Raw genomic sequence first — 18,222 nt, 5'->3', positions numbered from 1 at the left:
GAACGTTGGAGCAAGACAGTTTGCCTGGGAAGAATTTGACCCAAACACCAACTCACACTCACAGCAATAGCAGGCTGATGCAAGTTACTGAATGAGTGAGCTGTCAGTTCTGAGGAGAATATCGTCCGGTAAGCTGTCTTGTCACTTTAATTATTCAACATCAGCGTATTACGAGTTTATTGTAATTTCGACTGTTTTATAATTTGTGAAATCGGCCATTGTAAATTAAATTTGGTTAGTAAATAATGTCAGACGCTTAGCTACAGAATAGCTAGTTAGCTCTATTTGTTCACATATGGGAGTCCTCTCAACTGCTGTGGATAGAGATACACTAACGCTACAATAGATAAATCTATATAATAAAAAATACTGCTGATCCCATGGTAGACAGTATTTCACTTTCACAATGTTATCCCTTGGATTTTTGATTTTTTTTGTCTGATTCTGATAATCCGTAAAATCAATTAATCAATTCTTCAAATGTCTTGGAGCAGTGTGAAGATGACAGACTGTCAGAGTCCAATGGAGCTCTATGAGAGATTGACAGAACAGGGAAACACAGTGAGGTCCTTAAAAACAGCTAAAGCTGAGAAGGTAAGTGCTTGTAAACCAATTAGCCTAAATAATAGAAGATTAATAGTAAATTTCTCTTTTTTCCACTTACTGCTACTATGAGCTTGTCGTTCAAGCAGTTTTGATTTGATTTGCCCAGGTTTTGAGATATCTGAGATTTCTGTGGGTACAATTTTGATACATTGAATTTCATTTGTAATGTTCACAGCATTGAAATTTGTTTTTTAAATAAACATTAACACCTCTTTAAATAAAGGGTCGCTTTACTCTAAATAATCAACAGAACATGCTATCAGCTATTTCACCAAGATTTTTGTCTTCCATCTGTGGATTATCCCAAATAACACAAACATTGTTTCCATAAATACATGTTTGTGTTGAATTTTTAAAGGTACAGTGATTTTTTTAATGCTATGAACACAATAAACAAAATTATACTCTGTTATTAGCACATAAAACTACTTCTGTTTTCATTGCACTGGCTCCCTGTGTCCTTCAGGGTTGACAACAAAGTCCTGCTACTCACATACAAATCATCAATGGACATGCGCCTCCCTACCTACAGGAACTCATCACACCACAAACCTCCACCCACACCCTCAGATCTGCCAGCAGCTTGCTCCTCCGGAGCCCCAGTTCTAAGCTCCAGCACCATGGGGTCCTCTGCTCTGTTACACCACGCTTGTGGAACAGCCTTCCTAACCATCTCCTCCATCTCTCCCAGACTCTTTAAAACAGGCTTAAAAACTTTTTTATTCAGGAAGGCTTGTTATTTTTTTTATGTTATATGTTTTTAACACTGAAGCACTTGAGATTCATTGCAAATGAAAAGTGCAGTACGAATTAAATGCATTGTTATTAATTATTTATTATTAGGGTGGGGAAAGTTAGAGGCAGATATCTCAAAACCTGGATAACTAAAACTGAAACTACCTATGTGGTTAGACACCACTGGGGTAAAAGGAAAAGAATGTTTTTTGTGTGTGTACTGACCCTTTTAAATTAAATATAATGCTGTTTGTATTCCCTAGGCTGAAATTGACGCTGCTGTCCAGTTGTTGCTAAAGTTGAAAGTGGACTACAAACAGACGACAGGTCAGGATTACAAAGCAGGATGTCCGCCCTCAGAAAACTCTGTTGTCCCTAACAACGGGCCAGCAGCAGATGGTGCTGATGATGACGACACAGTTGACCCATGGAACGTTTCCACCACCAATGCAAAGGGAGTAGACTACGACAAACTTATTGGTAAGATTAAAACAAGCTTCACGGGGTAATTTAAGATTAATTTAAGCAGAATAATTCACATTCTGGTGTCTTTCCTTAGTGAGGTTTGGCAGCAGTAAAATTGAAAAGGAGCTGGTGGACAGAATAGAAAAAGTCTGCGGACAGAAACCGCACCGCTTTCTTCGCAGAGGAATCTTCTTCTCACACAGGTCGGTATTTTAGGAACTGAAAATATTTAATCAGTTTGACTTTGTCATAATTTCATGTTCCTTGTTTCTGAGCTGTAGTGAATGGGTGTTTCATCATCTGTTGTGACTCAATAATTCTCAAACTTACGGGGAAAATATTCACTCTGAACTTTTAATCTAGTGACCATCATTCATATTTCCGTAAAACAGATGGTGGTGAGAGAGTTTTGACACATCAATAAATCACTTTCCTCTTATCACTGTTTTTGGCAGAGATATGCATCAAGTTCTGGATGCATATGAGAAGCACAAGTCCTTCTACCTTTACACTGGCAGAGGTCCGTCCTCAGAGGCCATGCACGTTGGCCACCTCATCCCCTTCATCTTCACCAAGTGAGTTCTTCTTTCACAAAGCTGTCAAGATAAAAGCATGTTTTCCCGATGTCGTATTCAACAACCAATTACATTTTGGTCAAAGAATAGAGAAAAAATAAGTGTTGTATCAGCAAGAGGACGTCATGCCATTGGTGTGACAGCCCATTATTCCAAAAACCCAATAGTTCGAAAAACTTCCCACTGGACCGAAAGTCTGACGGCCCGTTATCCCAAAAACAAAAGCCCACTGCTCTAAAGGCCCATTGCTCTGAAAATACACGCGCTCCCTGGAGTTTTATTGCCCTTAATATCTTTCTGTATTTTGACATGTAAAGATACCATTTACAAAATGCTTGCTTTTTAGTACATTTAGCGCGTACTAACCCTAACCCTGACCCAAAAGACGACAGAGGTAGCCTAATCGGAACGTCTAACCATAAATAATGGCAGTGCGTCCACACAGGTTCCGGTAGTCCAATAACTCCAGTGTGTATTTTCGGAGCAATGGGTGTTTGTTTTCAGGATAACAGGCCATCAGACTAATGGGCTTTTGGTCCAATGGGCAGTCCCCAGCAAGAAACCATCCCAAATTATGATCTGTGTGTTTGAAGATTTTATATTGGTTCCAAGTTACAACTGAAACTTACTTCCTTGTTGCAGATGGCTGCAGGATGTGTTTGACATCCCGCTGGTGATCCAGCTGACTGATGATGAGAAGTACCTGTGGAAGGATCTAACGCTAGAAGAATGCCACCGCTTTGCTGTGGAAAACGCCAAGGACATCATCGCTTGTGGCTTTGATGTCAACAAGACCTTCATTTTCTCTGACCTCGACTACATGGGGTAAAATATAACAGAAAAATATCTTTATATTCCTATCTGGCAGGTCCTGCTATCCTAGGAGGAGGCATAGATAACAAGGAAAGATCCACCTAATTTGAGTCATGTTATAATTTCTTATTTTAGTCAGAATTGTTTTGTTTTTTCTTAATGTTTTTTTTTTCTTCTGCTCCCAGTGCATCCCCTGAGTTCTACAGGAATGTGGTAAAGATTCAGAAGCATGTGACGTTCAACCAGGTCAAAGGCATCTTTGGCTTTACAGATAGTGACTGCATTGGTAAGACAACTGAAAAATAGTCAATGGTTTAAAAAAAGAGATGTACTCTTGTTTGAGCTATCGTGGAGCTCTGCTCATAATACTTTGGAAAGAGGAACAAACCTGAAATGAAGTCTATCCAGTCTTTGGCCCCATGCTTCTCAATTTAGAGTTTCTAATAATACAGTAATAATTATTTTGTTGCTAATCAATAAATTCACTTTTTAATACATGACTAACCTTGTAAAACATAAACAAATGGCTGAGTATCAGTACTGTGTTTCTCATTAGTTTATTTGTTATCTATCCAGGAAAGATCAGCTTCCCAGCCATCCAGGCAGCCCCGTCCTTCAGCAACTCTTTCCCACAGATCTTCAAAGGCAGAAAGGATATACAGTGTCTCATCCCCTGTGCCATAGACCAGGTCAGAACAGCATCACAGTAATACATAACAACACCACATACTAGCACCGTTACCTACAAATGTCTGTGTCTGTCCCCTCACTCATCCAGGACCCCTACTTCAGGATGACCCGTGACGTAGCCCCAAGGATCGGCTATCCCAAGCCAGCCCTGCTGCACTCCACTTTCTTCCCCGCCCTGCAGGGGGCGCAGACCAAGATGAGCGCTAGTGATGCCAACTCCTCTATCTTTCTCACCGATACACCCAAGCAGATAAAAAATAAGGTGCTGCCAGGACAGGATTAGTTGAAGTTTATCTTTGTTATTTGTGCATGAATGAATGAAAGGGGGCAAAAAACGAAATAAGATCTCATCCGTAGCTACTAATCAAATTTACTGTATTTATTTTACAATTGTCCCTGACTGATCTGATCTACAATTACTCACAGGTAAACAAACATGCATTTTCGGGAGGAAAAGACACAGTGGAAGAGCACAGAAAATATGGTGGTAACCCAGATGTAGACGTCTCCTTCATGTACTTGACCTTCTTCCTGGAGGACGATGAACAGCTGGAGAAGATCAGACAGGTAAGTGGTTCAGACAACACAGAAAGCAAATTATATCTTCCAAACTTTTAAGCTTTTGCTAATCACACCCTTCCATCTGTTTTGTTTTCCTCATTCTCTCTATGACATTCTGCTTTCCTTTCTTGTTATCATTCGTCTCTGCACCATCAACCTCCTCTACAATTTCCTTTCTGCGCACTCCTCCCGTCCACTCCTCCAATCTCCTCTCTCGGTAGGACTACGCGAGTGGAGCTCTTCTAACAGGGGAACTGAAGAAGATTTTGATCGAAACCCTGCAGCCGATGATTGCCGCACATCAAGAGCGACGCAAACAAGTCACAGAAGAGACAGTCAAGCAGTTCATGACACCCAGACCTTTAAATTTTAACTTCTAGCCTGCTCGAGCGTCTGAGATGTCTAGGTTCATCGTGCTGTTAAACTCAAAACAAGAAAAAATAATCAATCCAGCTTTTTTTCCATTTAAAATCATTGTCATTTGAATTTGTCATGGGAAGACAGACACAATACAGGTGGCATCAGGACTGGAGAAAAATGTTTATGTAAATTACTGTATTGATGATTTGTGGCTCTGTGTCAAATTTAGCATGGCATTGCATTGCACAAGCCCTCATGCTAATTGTCATGCTATTTGTTAGCCTCATGCCTCACTAAATGTGCACGTTTCTCTTCATCAAGTGTTTGTGTTTGCAGCACTGACAATTAAAGTGAAAAATCTGCTCAACAACAACACAACTAGACATCTTTGCAAAATGTTGGTTAAGAAGTAAAACTTAGTTTTACTTGGGGAAAAAAGCCTTCTGAACAATAACTGTGATTATCAAAAGCAGCTGTGATATATGAGAAATAATGAGACGTTCATCTCTTTTTAAGAATTTGATCACATCAGGTAGTAGGCTGTCAGTGTCTGACTCAAGGGAACTAAAGCAAATGTAATTGCTATCAGCAAAAATGATCTGAACTAAGGTAACTCTTTCTCTAAGGGAAGAAGACATTTCATTCAACTTATTCCCAGACTAAACAGTAAACTGCAAAAAGAAAACATTTTTAAAAGCACGTTTTATTTGAAAATTCAATCATTTTATTTTATTCTATTAATAGAATACATTTTAATTAAAGTAAGTGTCACATTAATGTGTGTACATCTTTTTTAATGTTTCTATGGTCACACAGCAAAAGTACCAATTTTTTCCATAATATCTGACACCAACATATCAAGATTGATATTTAGTGATATAATAACTGTGCCACAGACAGTTTGCCATGCCACAGGAGCAAAAGCACAGCTGTAAATAATTGTATTAAATATGGCTGAATTCCATTTAGCTGCTTCAGTTTCAAGGTCCTGGTTTATACACTGTCAGGGCTTATTGGGACTTGAATAGAACATAGCTTGTGCTTTTCCTTCTATAACAAGTCAAAATGTCTGTTGTGAATTATTTGACCATTGAGGAATTTTTACATGTTTATTTACATTAAATATTTCATCATATTATGTTCCATTAAAGGCTCTGCACACTGACACAGGCGTTTTCAATTACTCTGATTAGATCTTTGGTCAAGTGGACGTTGGGTGGAGCTGTGTTGGGAATTACATGATGTCACCAACTCCTTGAATCAATAAGAATAATAAAAGCATAAATTGTCCTGCCCCAACATATTAAACATGACTATAGAGTAGGGGAGAGTCCAGTGCTAATCAGGCACAGTAAGTGAAAGCACCTGTGTAGGTGGACTGTGGGTGTCTAGAGGATTTAAAGGCACAATTTTTGATCAGAATTCCAGAATTCACTGTGCAGTATTGGGACTAGCTGTCACTCACACATCATTGTCTTCAGATGTTGTAAATGGTACAGTTCTTACAATATATATAAGAATACACCTGTAATTTAAGCTAAAACGATATGATTGGTCCTTAAATGATAATGCAGCCCCGTGTCTGAGAGAGCAGGATAGCGTTAATGTCAGTAACATGGAGATTGGTGCGAGATGTTGCAAATACAACTCAAAGGCAATAATAAAGATAAAGCTGTTTTTAAAGAGGTAGATTTTAAAGAAATAATACTGGGTACAGATGGCCCCATTAAAAAAAAGAACATATTTTTATCTGCTGTCTGTATCGGATGGATTCTCAGTAAAGGGAGTATGATATTAACTTGCTCACAGTATAAACATTCAGAGGGAAATGGAAAAGCGATTAACAAGCTATTTAAAATATATTACATCTAGCCCAGTTGTTCTCTGCGAAAAAACTAAAATTAATTAATTATAATAGATTATCACAAACAGAATTTATCCATTGCAATGTTACACTTCGGCATGTTTTACATTATATATATTTACATCATGTATTAAAACCAGAATATGCAATAAACCTGGTCTATTTCAGATTGTTTAGTATTGATATAATGTGGTTAGAAGAATGTGATGTTTTACTGGAAGGACAATTCCCTAAAAATTGAGCTGCTAAGAAATGATTTCTTGCTTAAGTCTAAAATCACTTGAAAGCAGGTATCTGAAAACCACTACAGCATTCAGACATGTCAGCATCAGTTTCATACAACTCCACACCTCAGAGAATATTCTATAAAACATATTTACACCATACACAAATATTAAAACAAAAAATATTTAGCACAGCCTTGAAAGTCCCATGAGGCATTCTCTGATTGTGGCGTGATCCAAGCTGCAGGTAGAGTTAAGCTGAGTGTTTCAGCAGGTGCATCGTTATTTCATACACGGAGAAGACTGCCATGTTGACAGGGATGGCTCGCATGCAGTTGAGACTCAGGCCCTTAAAGAAGACACCGGGCCCCTCTGAGCGTACACTGTCTGTAATGCAGTGGAAAAAGCCTTGGTACCTTCGCTCACCAATCCAGTCCATCTGAAGACGAGTTTTGATCAGGTCCATGGGCGTGGAAATACACCAGCCACACATCCCTGACAAGCCCCCCGCTAGAAGCACCACTTTCCACTCTGTATGAAGGGGAGACATTTGTATAAGTTTCAAATCATAAAAAACTGAAAACATGACTATTGGTTTCCATTTTGCATACACGTGTTTTCAGATGGATGTTCTCCTATAATTTACTGGTAAGCAGAGTTTGGATTTACCTGGCTGGGTCTGTCCCGGGGTCGACAGCAGTTCACAGATGATGTTATAAGTAGTAAGGAATGTGGCAAAGAATGGTCCATCTCTTAGAGCCAATGCCTGGGCTCCTTTGTAGAGGCCCAGTACTCCTTCTTCATATGCAATAGTACGCAGACAGTGCACAGGGCCGTGATACTTTGATTTGAGGGCTTTGGCTGAGAATGATGAATTGGCAACTCTCTGACACTGCAGACGCACCTTCACCATGTCAGCTGGGGACATCAGTAAAACCTGAGAAAGAGAAATAACGGTATGAAAGTAGTTGACAATTATAAAACTTGGAACATCTGCACATTGGCAAAACAATGTATTTCAAGAGGGTGTCACACATTATTTGAGGATAAAAACAAAAACAAACAAGAATAACTGACACTGGACACTAATTGCACCTTTGAATGACTGGAGGCTAATTTCCAACTTGCTCATCAAGAACACACCAAACAACTAAAGCGAAGGAGAGACATGTAAAAGACTAATGTGTTTGTTTAACATGAGACATACTACAAGACAAATACAGACAATTCAACAGCAAATACAAGTATGCAAAATACCCTTTGTGTAAGGGGAATTCCCAAAAACATTTGAATTGTTCTCGTTATAGTATAAAGGCAAAGTTCAATGATTAAATACCTGTGCAACTCCTCCAGTCAGACCTGAGAGGAAGATGTCACACTTAGCGGGCCGGGCATCAGGACTCCCATGCCGTAGTTTACACAGGCGCTGAAGGACATTCCTGTAGGTCCCAAACACCACAGAAAAACTGAGGGATACAGCTATGACAGGCATTGTCATTCCCTTGTAGAAACCACACACCTACAGTACAGAAAGGTTTAAAGGTTTAAAGAAAGCAGGCTCAAGAATGGTAATATTATATTGTTCCACAGGGAGGCAGCTGTAGATGAACTATGCTTCAGATGTGAGGAAATCAGGCGTCACTGACCTTATGTGACAGTTTGAGACACTCACCCCCTCAGTCTTGTATGTTGAATGGATGCAATGCCATATTCCTCTGTACATGTTGTGGGATTGAATGTTCACCTGTGACGTGTTGACAAAAAAGAAAGCGTTGCTGAGCTGAATGTCCAATTTACATCTACTCAAGCACATGTAATGACAGTGTGTGTGTATGTGTGTATTAAACTGTACCTTTACAGTGTCAAAAGGGTACCCAACTATCACACCAAATGCCCCTGAAAACACAAGCATCACATCACATGACAAACACAACCGTGGTTCCCAAAGCAGACATTTAGTCAACAACACTAATATACCATAAGAATTGCCGTGAAAATAAATAAAAGTAAATGAAATGCACCTGCCACTGACATTAGCTGAACTTTTTTAAAAAAAAATGTAATCATAACCTCCTGCAGATCCAGCAATAAAATCCATTCTTCTTATGTTCAGTTGGTAGGCTGCTAGCATCCAACTCAGTGTGACTCACCACCTGTTAAGACCTTAAACAACCTCATGTGTCTTTCTAGACATGTCAACAAAACTTTTGTCCAGAGGCTAAGAGTTAATGTAAATGAGTTTTTTTTTTCTTTTACAACTTTATTAGCCAAATATTGAAAGACAGAACACACACAAATAATACACAAAAATAAAGGAAAACTATCACACAAAACAGTCAAACAAATCCATTAGGGACATAAAAAATCACAAAAGAAAAAGAGAACAGAACACAATAAATAAAAAAATAAAGATTACATGTTTAAATAAGTGAGTTCTGAGTGTCGAGACAGTAGGATGGCACTTTTGTGGTTCCTCATATGGCTTAAACAAAGCAGGAATTTCTGCAAGGAAAGGCAGCAAATGAGGTGGGGATTTAGAAAATTTGCATTTATGGATATAAAATTTAGCCATGGCTCATCAATGAAGCTGAAAACAAGGGTAGCAAGTTCTTGCCAAAAAGTCTGTTTGACATCACAGTGAAAGAAAAGATGAGCAATACAAAAAGCACAAAGATTTGCAATGTCCACATATTTTGCAATAAAGGAATTAACAGGATAGATACAATGTAGAATTTCAAAATGCCTTTCTTTTACCTTATTATAAAGTAAAAGCCATTTTCCTCCAATTTATGTTATCAGTGATCAAAGCCCAATAGAATTTACCTTTTGGAACAATTTTATTTTGGTTGTGAGGAATTTCATGTGTAAAATTACTGCTACACTTCCTATCAGTTAGTTGAACACCTCCTGAGAGCGGTTTAGTGTGTACAGTTAATGTTTCCCCAGAGCTAAGATGGGATTTGGCAAGATGCATTGGAGCACAAGGAACAGCTTTAATGACTGAATTAAACTGAACTGAATTAAATGAATGGGAAATTCAAATTAGTGGAGACATTGTTCATATGTAAGTAAAGAACTTGAATCATCAGATAACAAAACAATGCTATCAATACCTTTTTCATGCCAACTGGGAGGAAATATTGACTTATTTTGAACTGTGATATCTGCATTGTTCCAGAGTAAGGCTTTATGTGGAGAAAAACTGTGAACATGGCAGATCTTTCAAGCTAACAGAGCTTATTGATGAAACTTTGACAGTTTAACAGGTAGTTTACAAAAAAATGTGCAAGATAACAGAAAGCTTAAATCACCAATTTTGTTGAAAATGTGAGATGGAATGTTCTAGATAAACTGGTAGGATTGTTCAAACAACCAGTTTAAATTAAACATGTTGTTAAACATGTGTTGTAAATGAGCTCCTACAGTACAGAGTTCCCAAGCTCACTGTGTTATACACATCAACGTAACCTGAAACATAAGCACGAGGCTTTGGTTTTGTATTACACTGCTTCAGTGACGTCAGGCAAATTAACATTTGGTATTTCCATTTATTTGTGTCCCAAATAATCTAATGGGCCTTCCCTGAGGGTTATAAGGAAAATAGGTCATTAACAAATATGCAAAGTTGTCACAATGCTTTAAGAATCAGGCCCACTTATTCCTCTCCTTCTCTTTTTCTCCTTTTTTCCTGGTGCACCCACAATGATTGTTTATTTAGTCATCAAGAAGAACTTTCTGTGTTTAAAATTACTGCATATACTATACTATCATTTTACAAGTGCATCATATTATATACTAAAATACAAGCTTGTTTGATATTATATTTATAACCACATCATAGATAAATAATAGAATTAAAACTGTACTTGACATACCTAAATGCACAAAAAATACACAGCAAGTACACTGTTGACATTTGGCCACAATTACACTTCACTATAATCACACCAACACACTTCACTCATAGACAGATTAACCTGCTAGGAGGCACTCATTAACACCCCATTCCTCCCACTCTGGGTATTTGTGCACAGTTTTTATAATCTGGACAACTCTACCTGGCCCAGATTTCCTGTGTGCAAAAATTACCATGTTAATTAGATTTAAAAGTCAGAAAAATACAAGCAGATAACTGAAATAAGTAACATATTAAAACTCATTTCGGTTATAAAACAGAACCTATCATGTCATTTACTGTGTGGTGCATATTCAAGAAGATATTTTTAATTCTCAAAACAGTTGATACACAGTAAGACTGGAGCTTTTGGGAACCAATTTAGTAATTCCACCTTCATTAGATTATTTACCCTCTAGTTAGTTTTATGACATAAAAAAACTATTTCTATACTATTTCTTCAAATTACATCTACTCCTTTCTCTCCATTAAATAATCCAGAATCTACGCAGATCTATCTACTAAAGGACGGAATCTGTCTGTATGTATGTGTCTGTGTGTCTGTATCTATGTATGTCTGTATGTCTGTGTGTCTGTGTGTCAGAGAAGCCTCCCTCTCCTCCATGAGTCCCTCTTGTAACCCCTCTGAGGTGCTGAGCTGAGGGTGATGCAGCAGTCTGCACTTCACAGTCCATGTCCTGGATGGCAGAGATAACACCCTCTCTGGCAGAGAAAGAGCTTTCATCATAATCCATCAGGTGAAAAGTCTTGGAGTGATGGTCAAATTTCTCAAAGATGGCTATGACCACGTACCGTCCTGCTACAGTGCAAACCTCGAGCAGAAGAGGTGTAGAGACAGGTCCATACTGAGAGAGACAGGGTACTGCTGAGTCAATCAGCAGTCGTCCAACCTCAGTGCTGGCAGCTTCAGTTTTGGCTTCACTCTCAGGTTCCTCCAGGAGGAACTTCAGAGTCTTGTTTAACAACACTCAGTAAGTCTCAACAGTAAGATAATAAAGGTGATAGTAGACTAGTGTTATATGCAGGTTTACATATCACACTACAGTTTGAAGATTCACTATATCTTACTCACCACTTCAGCCACAAGGAGATGTTTTATCTCCCCCGATCCTTCCCTGTAATATAAAATGTCAGTTTCCTATCAGTGTAGGAGTGAAATAACAGTCAATTTGACTCACTCCTCCACAAAATTTCTTCCTGTCAGCAGCCAGGTCTTCATGTGTCTGACTTGATCCTGCTGCTTCATCAGCATAAACTGCCTCAGCATCATTTTCTGAAAGACATATTCAGTGTACAATCAGTTCACAGAAAGACCATATTATACTCAAATGTAACATTAAATTGAACAGTGCACCTTTACATTTGACAGTGACTTATTTCTGCTTGATAGCAGTGTGGCTCTTTTTCAGAGACAGAGGATGGTCTCATTTGTTGTACTAGTTTAAAAACAAAGTCGATGTCCATTTTTAAAAGATGTCAGTTTACCACAGAGAGACAGATAATAATCAATCAGTAACAGTATCACTCAGTCAACAAGTTTGTTTAACACGGTGAACGAATACATTGGTTCAGAGGGTTTGGCTAGCTGAGTAATCACATACCAAATGAGTGAGAATCTGCACATGTTGCTCAAGTTAAGAGCTTACAGAATGTAGAAATGTGTGACATGATCGACATCATGATGGTGGAGGTTCGATCAGAGAACAAAACACATCAAAGCATGGGACCAATATTCAAATCAGGGAACCAAACACTGAAATCAATGCATATATGTATTAAAGTAATATATTTTTTCACAAAAGCATGCCCCCAACAGACAGAATCTACATCTTTCAAACCATACTTGGCCAAGTTTCGTCCAACAGACAAAATAATTATAAATATAATACTTTCAGAAATGTAAATGGTTGTAAATATATAGTTTAAAAGAGAAGGCTGGTAATATTCTGTAATTTTTCTTTTTGTCAACAAATACCATGAAGAGACCAAAACTGACAAGTAGGCTATTGTGTGTGTATCCAAAGCCTGTATATCCTCTGTGCCATAGACCTCCACCGTTGTCCAAAAACTTTTAAAATCACATCAATAAGCCACTAAATTGTAGTTTTTCTCTCACATTCACCATCCTGTTGTTGTAAATACTCACTAGCAAAATATAGATTAATCTTGCAGCTGAAAATAACAGCTGATATGCTTTTTCTCATGGTTGAGTAAAATTTGTTAAAAACTTAAGCCTTATCTTTTAAATATTTGCCTGGGAAAATACTACAATTAATTACAGTAAAGTCCATGTTGTAAAGGTATTAAAGAACCACACCAGGGGTTTTGTATGTTTTAGTCCTTTTACTGCAAATCAAGTATATTTTGAGTGTAGCTTATAGTATTATAGTATTGCTTGCCACAGCATTTTGACTCTCTGATCTGATTACCTGGACATCTGTGCCTCCTTTCGTCCTCCTGCCCTGCTGCTACATTCACTTTCTTGGATCTGATGAAATATAAGATACAACTTAGAAATAAAAGTTATACATCATATCAGCAAGATAATAGCAACTAGTTAGTAACTCAAGTAAAAGTAGTCTGATTATATGATGGCTAACGTTAGCCTAGCTAGCTTACAGTTCAGCTAACACAATGACACAGCTGAAAATAAGACTTTCATTCAATTATTTGACTCATGAGTGGTAGGGCCATAGCAGTAGCGTACCTCCTGTTGGGAAGAGATTTTTCTCTTTTTGTTGTTGACCAACCAATAATTTTAAGTTGTTGGTCTTTTGTCACTCATCTCGCTATTGCTCTCTGCTGCTGCCTGAGAAGAGGCGGGAGGATGGGTTGGGCGCAACCAAGTCTCACAATACAGGGGTGGAGAGAGGTTGAAAAAAATGGTATTCTTTGCTTGCTAATTACATTTAATTGAGAAAACCAACCACTTTATCATATTTTATAACAGTTCATATTTTTCCTTCATCATTATGATATGATATTTGGGAGGGTTGTATGGGCTGGTTTTGGTTATTGGGGTGTTACAACCCCCCTACCCCACCCCCATAATTTTGCCTATGCAAATAAATTTGAAACTTGCTTATTGTGTAATTATTATTATTATATTATTTTTTGTCAAAGTTACATTATTGTTATGAGATAATGCAATGCAGACTTCGATTCAGTCTGTTTTAAAACTGCATTGCCACACAAGTACAAAGATTAATGCTGACTGGATGTTTTTTTGATTATTGTCTAATCTTTGATCCAGACTGGAATATCTCAACAAATTTCAATTTGTTCAATATTTCAGCTTTTGTCCTTTGTGTTCTGTGCTTATCAGCAAATGTCAGAATACTAACACGCTAAGCTAATATGGCAAAAATGGTAACCATTACCTGCTAAACATCAGCATGTTCATGTCGTCATTGTGAGCATGATAGCATGCCAACATTAGCATGTAGCACAAAGCATGGCTACGCTAGTGTGCCTGTGACGTTACACTCTTTTTTTTTTCTTTTTAATTATTTTTTACATTTTGCATTATAGAATGTAATGGCTATTGCATGTGAGCTGCAGAGCTACTGGAATTGTGTTGGTGGCTGCCCATAAGTGAGCTTATGAACAAACATCATATCCTGTTGTTGAATGTTTCCTCTCCCTCTGTCCTCTGTGTTTTCCACCATCCCTCCGTCTACCTGGTTTATTTGTATGTCAGAGCCATAAAGTGAGAGACAGAGAGACACAGAGGCAGTAGATTAGCCGGAGAGCATCTTGATCAAAGCTGTCACACAACATGTATACCAATCACATTGTGGCATCATCCTTGGGGCTTCTGCAGCTCAGGTCATCCATCTCATTCACTTTACCTTACTTATTCCTCCTGTCTTCCAGCTCCATCAGCTTGTTTTTACACCTCTATTGAGTCCCCCTCTGAATGCTTGTTTTTCTACGACAACACCTAAATATCCACAGCACTGCAATGATGGATATGTGGAGCTAAATTCAATTAACTAGGCAGTTGTTGGTTAAAGAGGTGATCAGCAGATCCTGCCCAGCCCTGAGTCCATCAGAGGAGGAGTGTTGCTTGGCTAGAGTATTTAGAGATATCTGATATGGAAGGAGGGTAGCAATTTATTGGAGGTCAAGCCTTGCTGTCTCGCATCTTGTGGACAAGCAGACATTGCAAAGACGAATGTAGATGGTAGTGTCAAGGCTTCTACAATCAGCTATTCTTTGTTTGGAAGAAAAGAGAGCAAAGAAGAACAGAAAAGAAAACCAATGCAACATTTCTGGTGAGAAGTTGGAGATGGCAGGAAGCAGAAAGCTGAACCAAAGAGGAGACATTTGATATTATATTTTTACTTTCTCAAAAGGTGATATTGGGACATTCATGAGGAAAGTCTTCACACATCAGTGAATCAGGTCTGGCAGGTCTCTCACTTAATGGTGATCTGCTCAACCACTGTAATGGAGACCAAAATGAAGCCCCTTTTTAAAAAACAGAAGAAAAGAGGTAATTATCTGTTATTACAAATACCTGGGGAGGCAGGCAAGTTAGAATTGTTGAGCAGTCAATTAAATTCTTAGATGTGTGTTCAATTTCACTATATGCACTTTATGAAGTAGGTGGATGTTGAACTACTATGCTTGGTAAAACAACTGAAAATTGCCTACATAAATTTAGATCTGTCATACCCCCTTTAGAAGTAGAAGACATGTAACCCCATTCTCCATGTAAACCAATTTAAAAGGTTAATTAAACCAAATTACAAAATACATATGTTGCTACTTATCCCCAGTGGTATCTAGCTATGCATTTCATGTAGGTTTTGGAATATCTGTCTCTAATTCTGTGGATATCCAGCAATTCAGGACGTTTTATCCCACATGAAACAGATTAATTAAAACTGCATTAATTGTGAACAATGGACCAAGTCAAAAACACAATATTAGCATATAATCACTCTGTTATCAAGTTGTTATGGTGAATATGTTAGCAGACAGTCGGTTATTTGCATATTCAGCCAGTTCAATTAATACATTCAAGGCCAAATTAAATTAAAGCTGCAAGCAGTGTTGAACGGGCCCTCGCGCCTCCGCATACGTCGGGCCGTGGCGTGCATGATGACACGTCATCAGGCCATTACGACGCCCAATCACAGTAAACGAGCCACCAGTAGCACCAATCACGTCAATAAAATGGCGTTCTCTGGGACTTTCTGGAAGCTGATGAATCACAAAGCTTGTCTCCATGGTTCTGGGAATCTGCCTGATTGCACTTCTATGTGTCGCACGTTTAAATGTACGGTGTTATGAATACTTGCTGGACAAAGACATGTAATTTTAGTTTTCCACTGTTATCTAACATTGCATGAAGAAGTTAAATATCATTAACTATATGTGCTATATAATGCTAGAAAACACCCATTAAGTCAACATCATGTCGCTGTATATCAACTGTAGAGCACACAAAACACTGATTAAGTCAACATCATGTCGCTGTATATCAACTGTAGAGCACACAAAACACCCATTAAGTCAACATCATCTCGCTGTTTATCAACTGTAGAGCACAACTCGAAAATTTAATGTGAATCAGATGATGTTTGTCATATAAGGCTGACACCTGTGTCATCAAAATTGTGCAAGTTTTGAGCACGGTCACTTGAATTTCAATTAGTACATTGAAAAGTCTTGATGAGTTTGTGTGTAAAACAAATTAATTTCCTATTTTTCATCGTCTATTTTTAGAAAAGTAAACACTTTTAACCCACATGATCTGGTCAAAGTTTTATTGAAATGTGTACTGTCACTGGGCTCTACAGTGCGAGTATTTCACCCACATTTGCCCTTAAAAATAGATATGTGTGGAGAAATAATTTATTCGCACACTGTGCAACTACAAATTACAACCATAAGACTATATGAATCACTAGAGGGATTTAAAATTGAAACAATGGATACAGGAAGTGGCGATGCTTGTAAGGCTAGCGGAGTGTTAGCTGCAGCATGACCGGAAAGAAGCACAACAAGTTAGCCTCCGCTAGCCTCTCAGCTATCCCCGGCTCTCTGTTTGGATCCAGCCGGACCACCGAGCCCCAGTTTGTTATTCAGGTTAAAGTGGGAAGATGCAGCGGGTCTGTCGGCCAGCTGAGTGAAGTGAAACCTGTGGAAGAAACACCGGTACCATCAGGGTGAAACGGTCTGTCGAGGAGCTGCTGTGTTCAGCTACACAAATAGGAAATCCCTTGGCTGACAGGCTGTACCACTCTGTTTGGTTTTTTGCTATAACTTTATTGTAAATGCTCCAGTCTGCACCAAACTCCTCCCGGCCTGAACACGTCTACATGACAATATTCCATCAGTGATGCAAACTGGCTGAATAGCGCCCCCTACGAAATTTTAGCGAAGCAGCCTCAGCAGCAGGCAAAATAGTGGACAAAGGAAGTGATGTTTATCTCCTTCTTGCACTGTCTGAAAACAGCCCAGGTCTGACAACATCTACATGCCCGTGACAGAAGCCCTTCGATTGCTCCGCGGCCCGATGTGCGCGGAGGCACGAGGGCCCATTCATCGCGGCTTGCAGATTTAATTTCTTATTGACATTGTGGGTGTATGTGATGTGCTGTTGTGTGTAGCTTTGTATTTTGTATGGTGTGTTCTGTTTTTTTTTTGCTTCATACTGTTTGTTGTTGTGCTGTTGTAAGTTTTGATTGTGGGGGACTGCGGATGTAAATTAGCTTTGAGCTAACTCCAGTGCAGTGCATCTTTTATGTTAAAAACTGTACAATGTCCCAATAAATAAATACAATCAAACACTGAGCAGTATCAGCATTCTTTTTTGTGATTTTCTGTTATTTTTATATTGTCATGATATGAGGTATCTGAGCTAAACATGGATGGTTAAGATATGAAGAAATAACAACACGTGCAAACTTCTCACAGTCATAAGCACTAGTTATTAGTAATTACATGTTTCATGGCTTGTCACCAGAGCCAGCGGAAATCTCCTGAGGAGCAGCTTCCAAGAGCGAAGTAAAGTGAAGTTTTTCCACTAAAACCAGCTTCCTGCTGCTGGTAAAGGGGTTAATGAGAGCAGAGTTCCATGCTCAAAAACCAAAACAATGAGCTAAAAATGTTAAATCCCTGTAGAGCTAATGCAGAACTGCAGAGTTAGGTAATAACTCTCGGTGGGTCTGTAACTCTGAGCCAACATTACACTGTCATTTAGCTATTGTTCATATAAAAATAGTGATTAGTGCAGCTTTAAACTTTACTTCCACTCTACATCTTTTATTTTCATGCCTGCTCCCCCTGCAATACCTCTAGCACCTACAAGGGGAGCCCGTCTCACAATTTGAGAACCACTGGTCCAGATACAGTTCCATACACATTCCTTACACCTACACCCCTTTTAATGTGAAGAAG

The 18,222-nt window shown here is 38.6% G+C and overlaps 2 protein-coding genes across 5 annotated transcripts; one reads left to right on the top strand and one right to left on the bottom strand.

Moving 5' to 3' along the window:
• Positions 1-27: 27 nt before the first annotated feature.
• Positions 28-6,681, top strand: LOC137199314 (tryptophan--tRNA ligase, cytoplasmic). The gene is made up of 11 exons (XM_067613527.1): positions 28-128; positions 495-594; positions 1,605-1,821; positions 1,901-2,009; positions 2,262-2,381; positions 3,024-3,206; positions 3,380-3,480; positions 3,771-3,883; positions 3,973-4,146; positions 4,311-4,451; positions 4,667-6,681. The coding sequence occupies exons 2-11, from the start codon at positions 502-504 to the stop codon at positions 4,823-4,825; spliced, it is 1,410 nt and encodes a 469-aa protein (XP_067469628.1). The 5' UTR covers positions 28-128; positions 495-501; the 3' UTR covers positions 4,826-6,681.
• A 105-nt stretch (positions 6,682-6,786) lies between these two features.
• slc25a47b (solute carrier family 25 member 47b) lies at positions 6,787-13,809 on the bottom strand. 4 transcript variants are annotated; one of them, XM_067613528.1, is made up of 9 exons: positions 13,517-13,809; positions 13,239-13,297; positions 11,882-12,082; positions 8,964-9,395; positions 8,746-8,789; positions 8,566-8,637; positions 8,230-8,412; positions 7,563-7,830; positions 6,787-7,424 (listed from the first exon to the last, which is right to left on the bottom strand). In XM_067613528.1, the coding sequence occupies exons 4-9, from the start codon at positions 9,022-9,024 to the stop codon at positions 7,147-7,149; spliced, it is 906 nt and encodes a 301-aa protein (XP_067469629.1). In that variant the 5' UTR covers positions 9,025-9,395; positions 11,882-12,082; positions 13,239-13,297; positions 13,517-13,809; the 3' UTR covers positions 6,787-7,146. The 4 variants fall into 4 exon arrangements, 3 of the variants coding, with proteins under 3 accessions (XP_067469629.1, XP_067469630.1, XP_067469631.1); XM_067613529.1 differs by lacking the exon at positions 8,964-9,395 and adding an exon at positions 11,602-11,753 and having other exon boundaries at positions 13,517-13,805; XM_067613530.1 differs by lacking the exon at positions 8,964-9,395 and having other exon boundaries at positions 11,988-12,082; positions 13,517-13,805.
• Positions 13,810-18,222: the final 4,413 nt, after the last annotated feature.

This window comes from Thunnus thynnus, chromosome 16 (genome assembly GCF_963924715.1).
Source record: "Thunnus thynnus chromosome 16, fThuThy2.1, whole genome shotgun sequence".
NCBI lineage: Eukaryota > Metazoa > Chordata > Actinopteri > Scombriformes > Scombridae > Thunnus > Thunnus thynnus.
This window is presented reverse-complemented; position numbering and strand designations above follow the sequence as displayed.

What these genes read in the sequence shown, in the direction of transcription:
- LOC137199314 (XM_067613527.1), top strand. Translation starts at nt 502, where the DNA reads ATGACAGACTGTCAGAGTCCAATGGAGCTCTATGAGAGATTGACAGAA. An exon ending in GGAATCTTCTTCTCACACAG is followed by an intron (nt 2,010 to 2,261) that starts GTCGGTATTTTA and finishes TGTTTTTGGCAG; the next exon opens with AGATATGCATCAAGTTCTGG. An exon ending in TACAGATAGTGACTGCATTG is followed by an intron (nt 3,481 to 3,770) that starts GTAAGACAACTG and finishes TTATCTATCCAG; the next exon opens with GAAAGATCAGCTTCCCAGCC.
- slc25a47b (XM_067613528.1), bottom strand. Translation starts at nt 9,024, where the DNA reads ATGCTAGCAGCCTACCAACTGAACATAAGAAGAATGGATTTTATTGCT. An exon ending in TATTGCTGGATCTGCAGGAG is followed by an intron (nt 8,790 to 8,963) that starts GTTATGATTACA and finishes TTGTGTTTTCAG; the next exon opens with GGGCATTTGGTGTGATAGTT. An exon ending in CCCGGGACAGACCCAGCCAG is followed by an intron (nt 7,425 to 7,562) that starts GTAAATCCAAAC and finishes CCCTTCATACAG; the next exon opens with AGTGGAAAGTGGTGCTTCTA.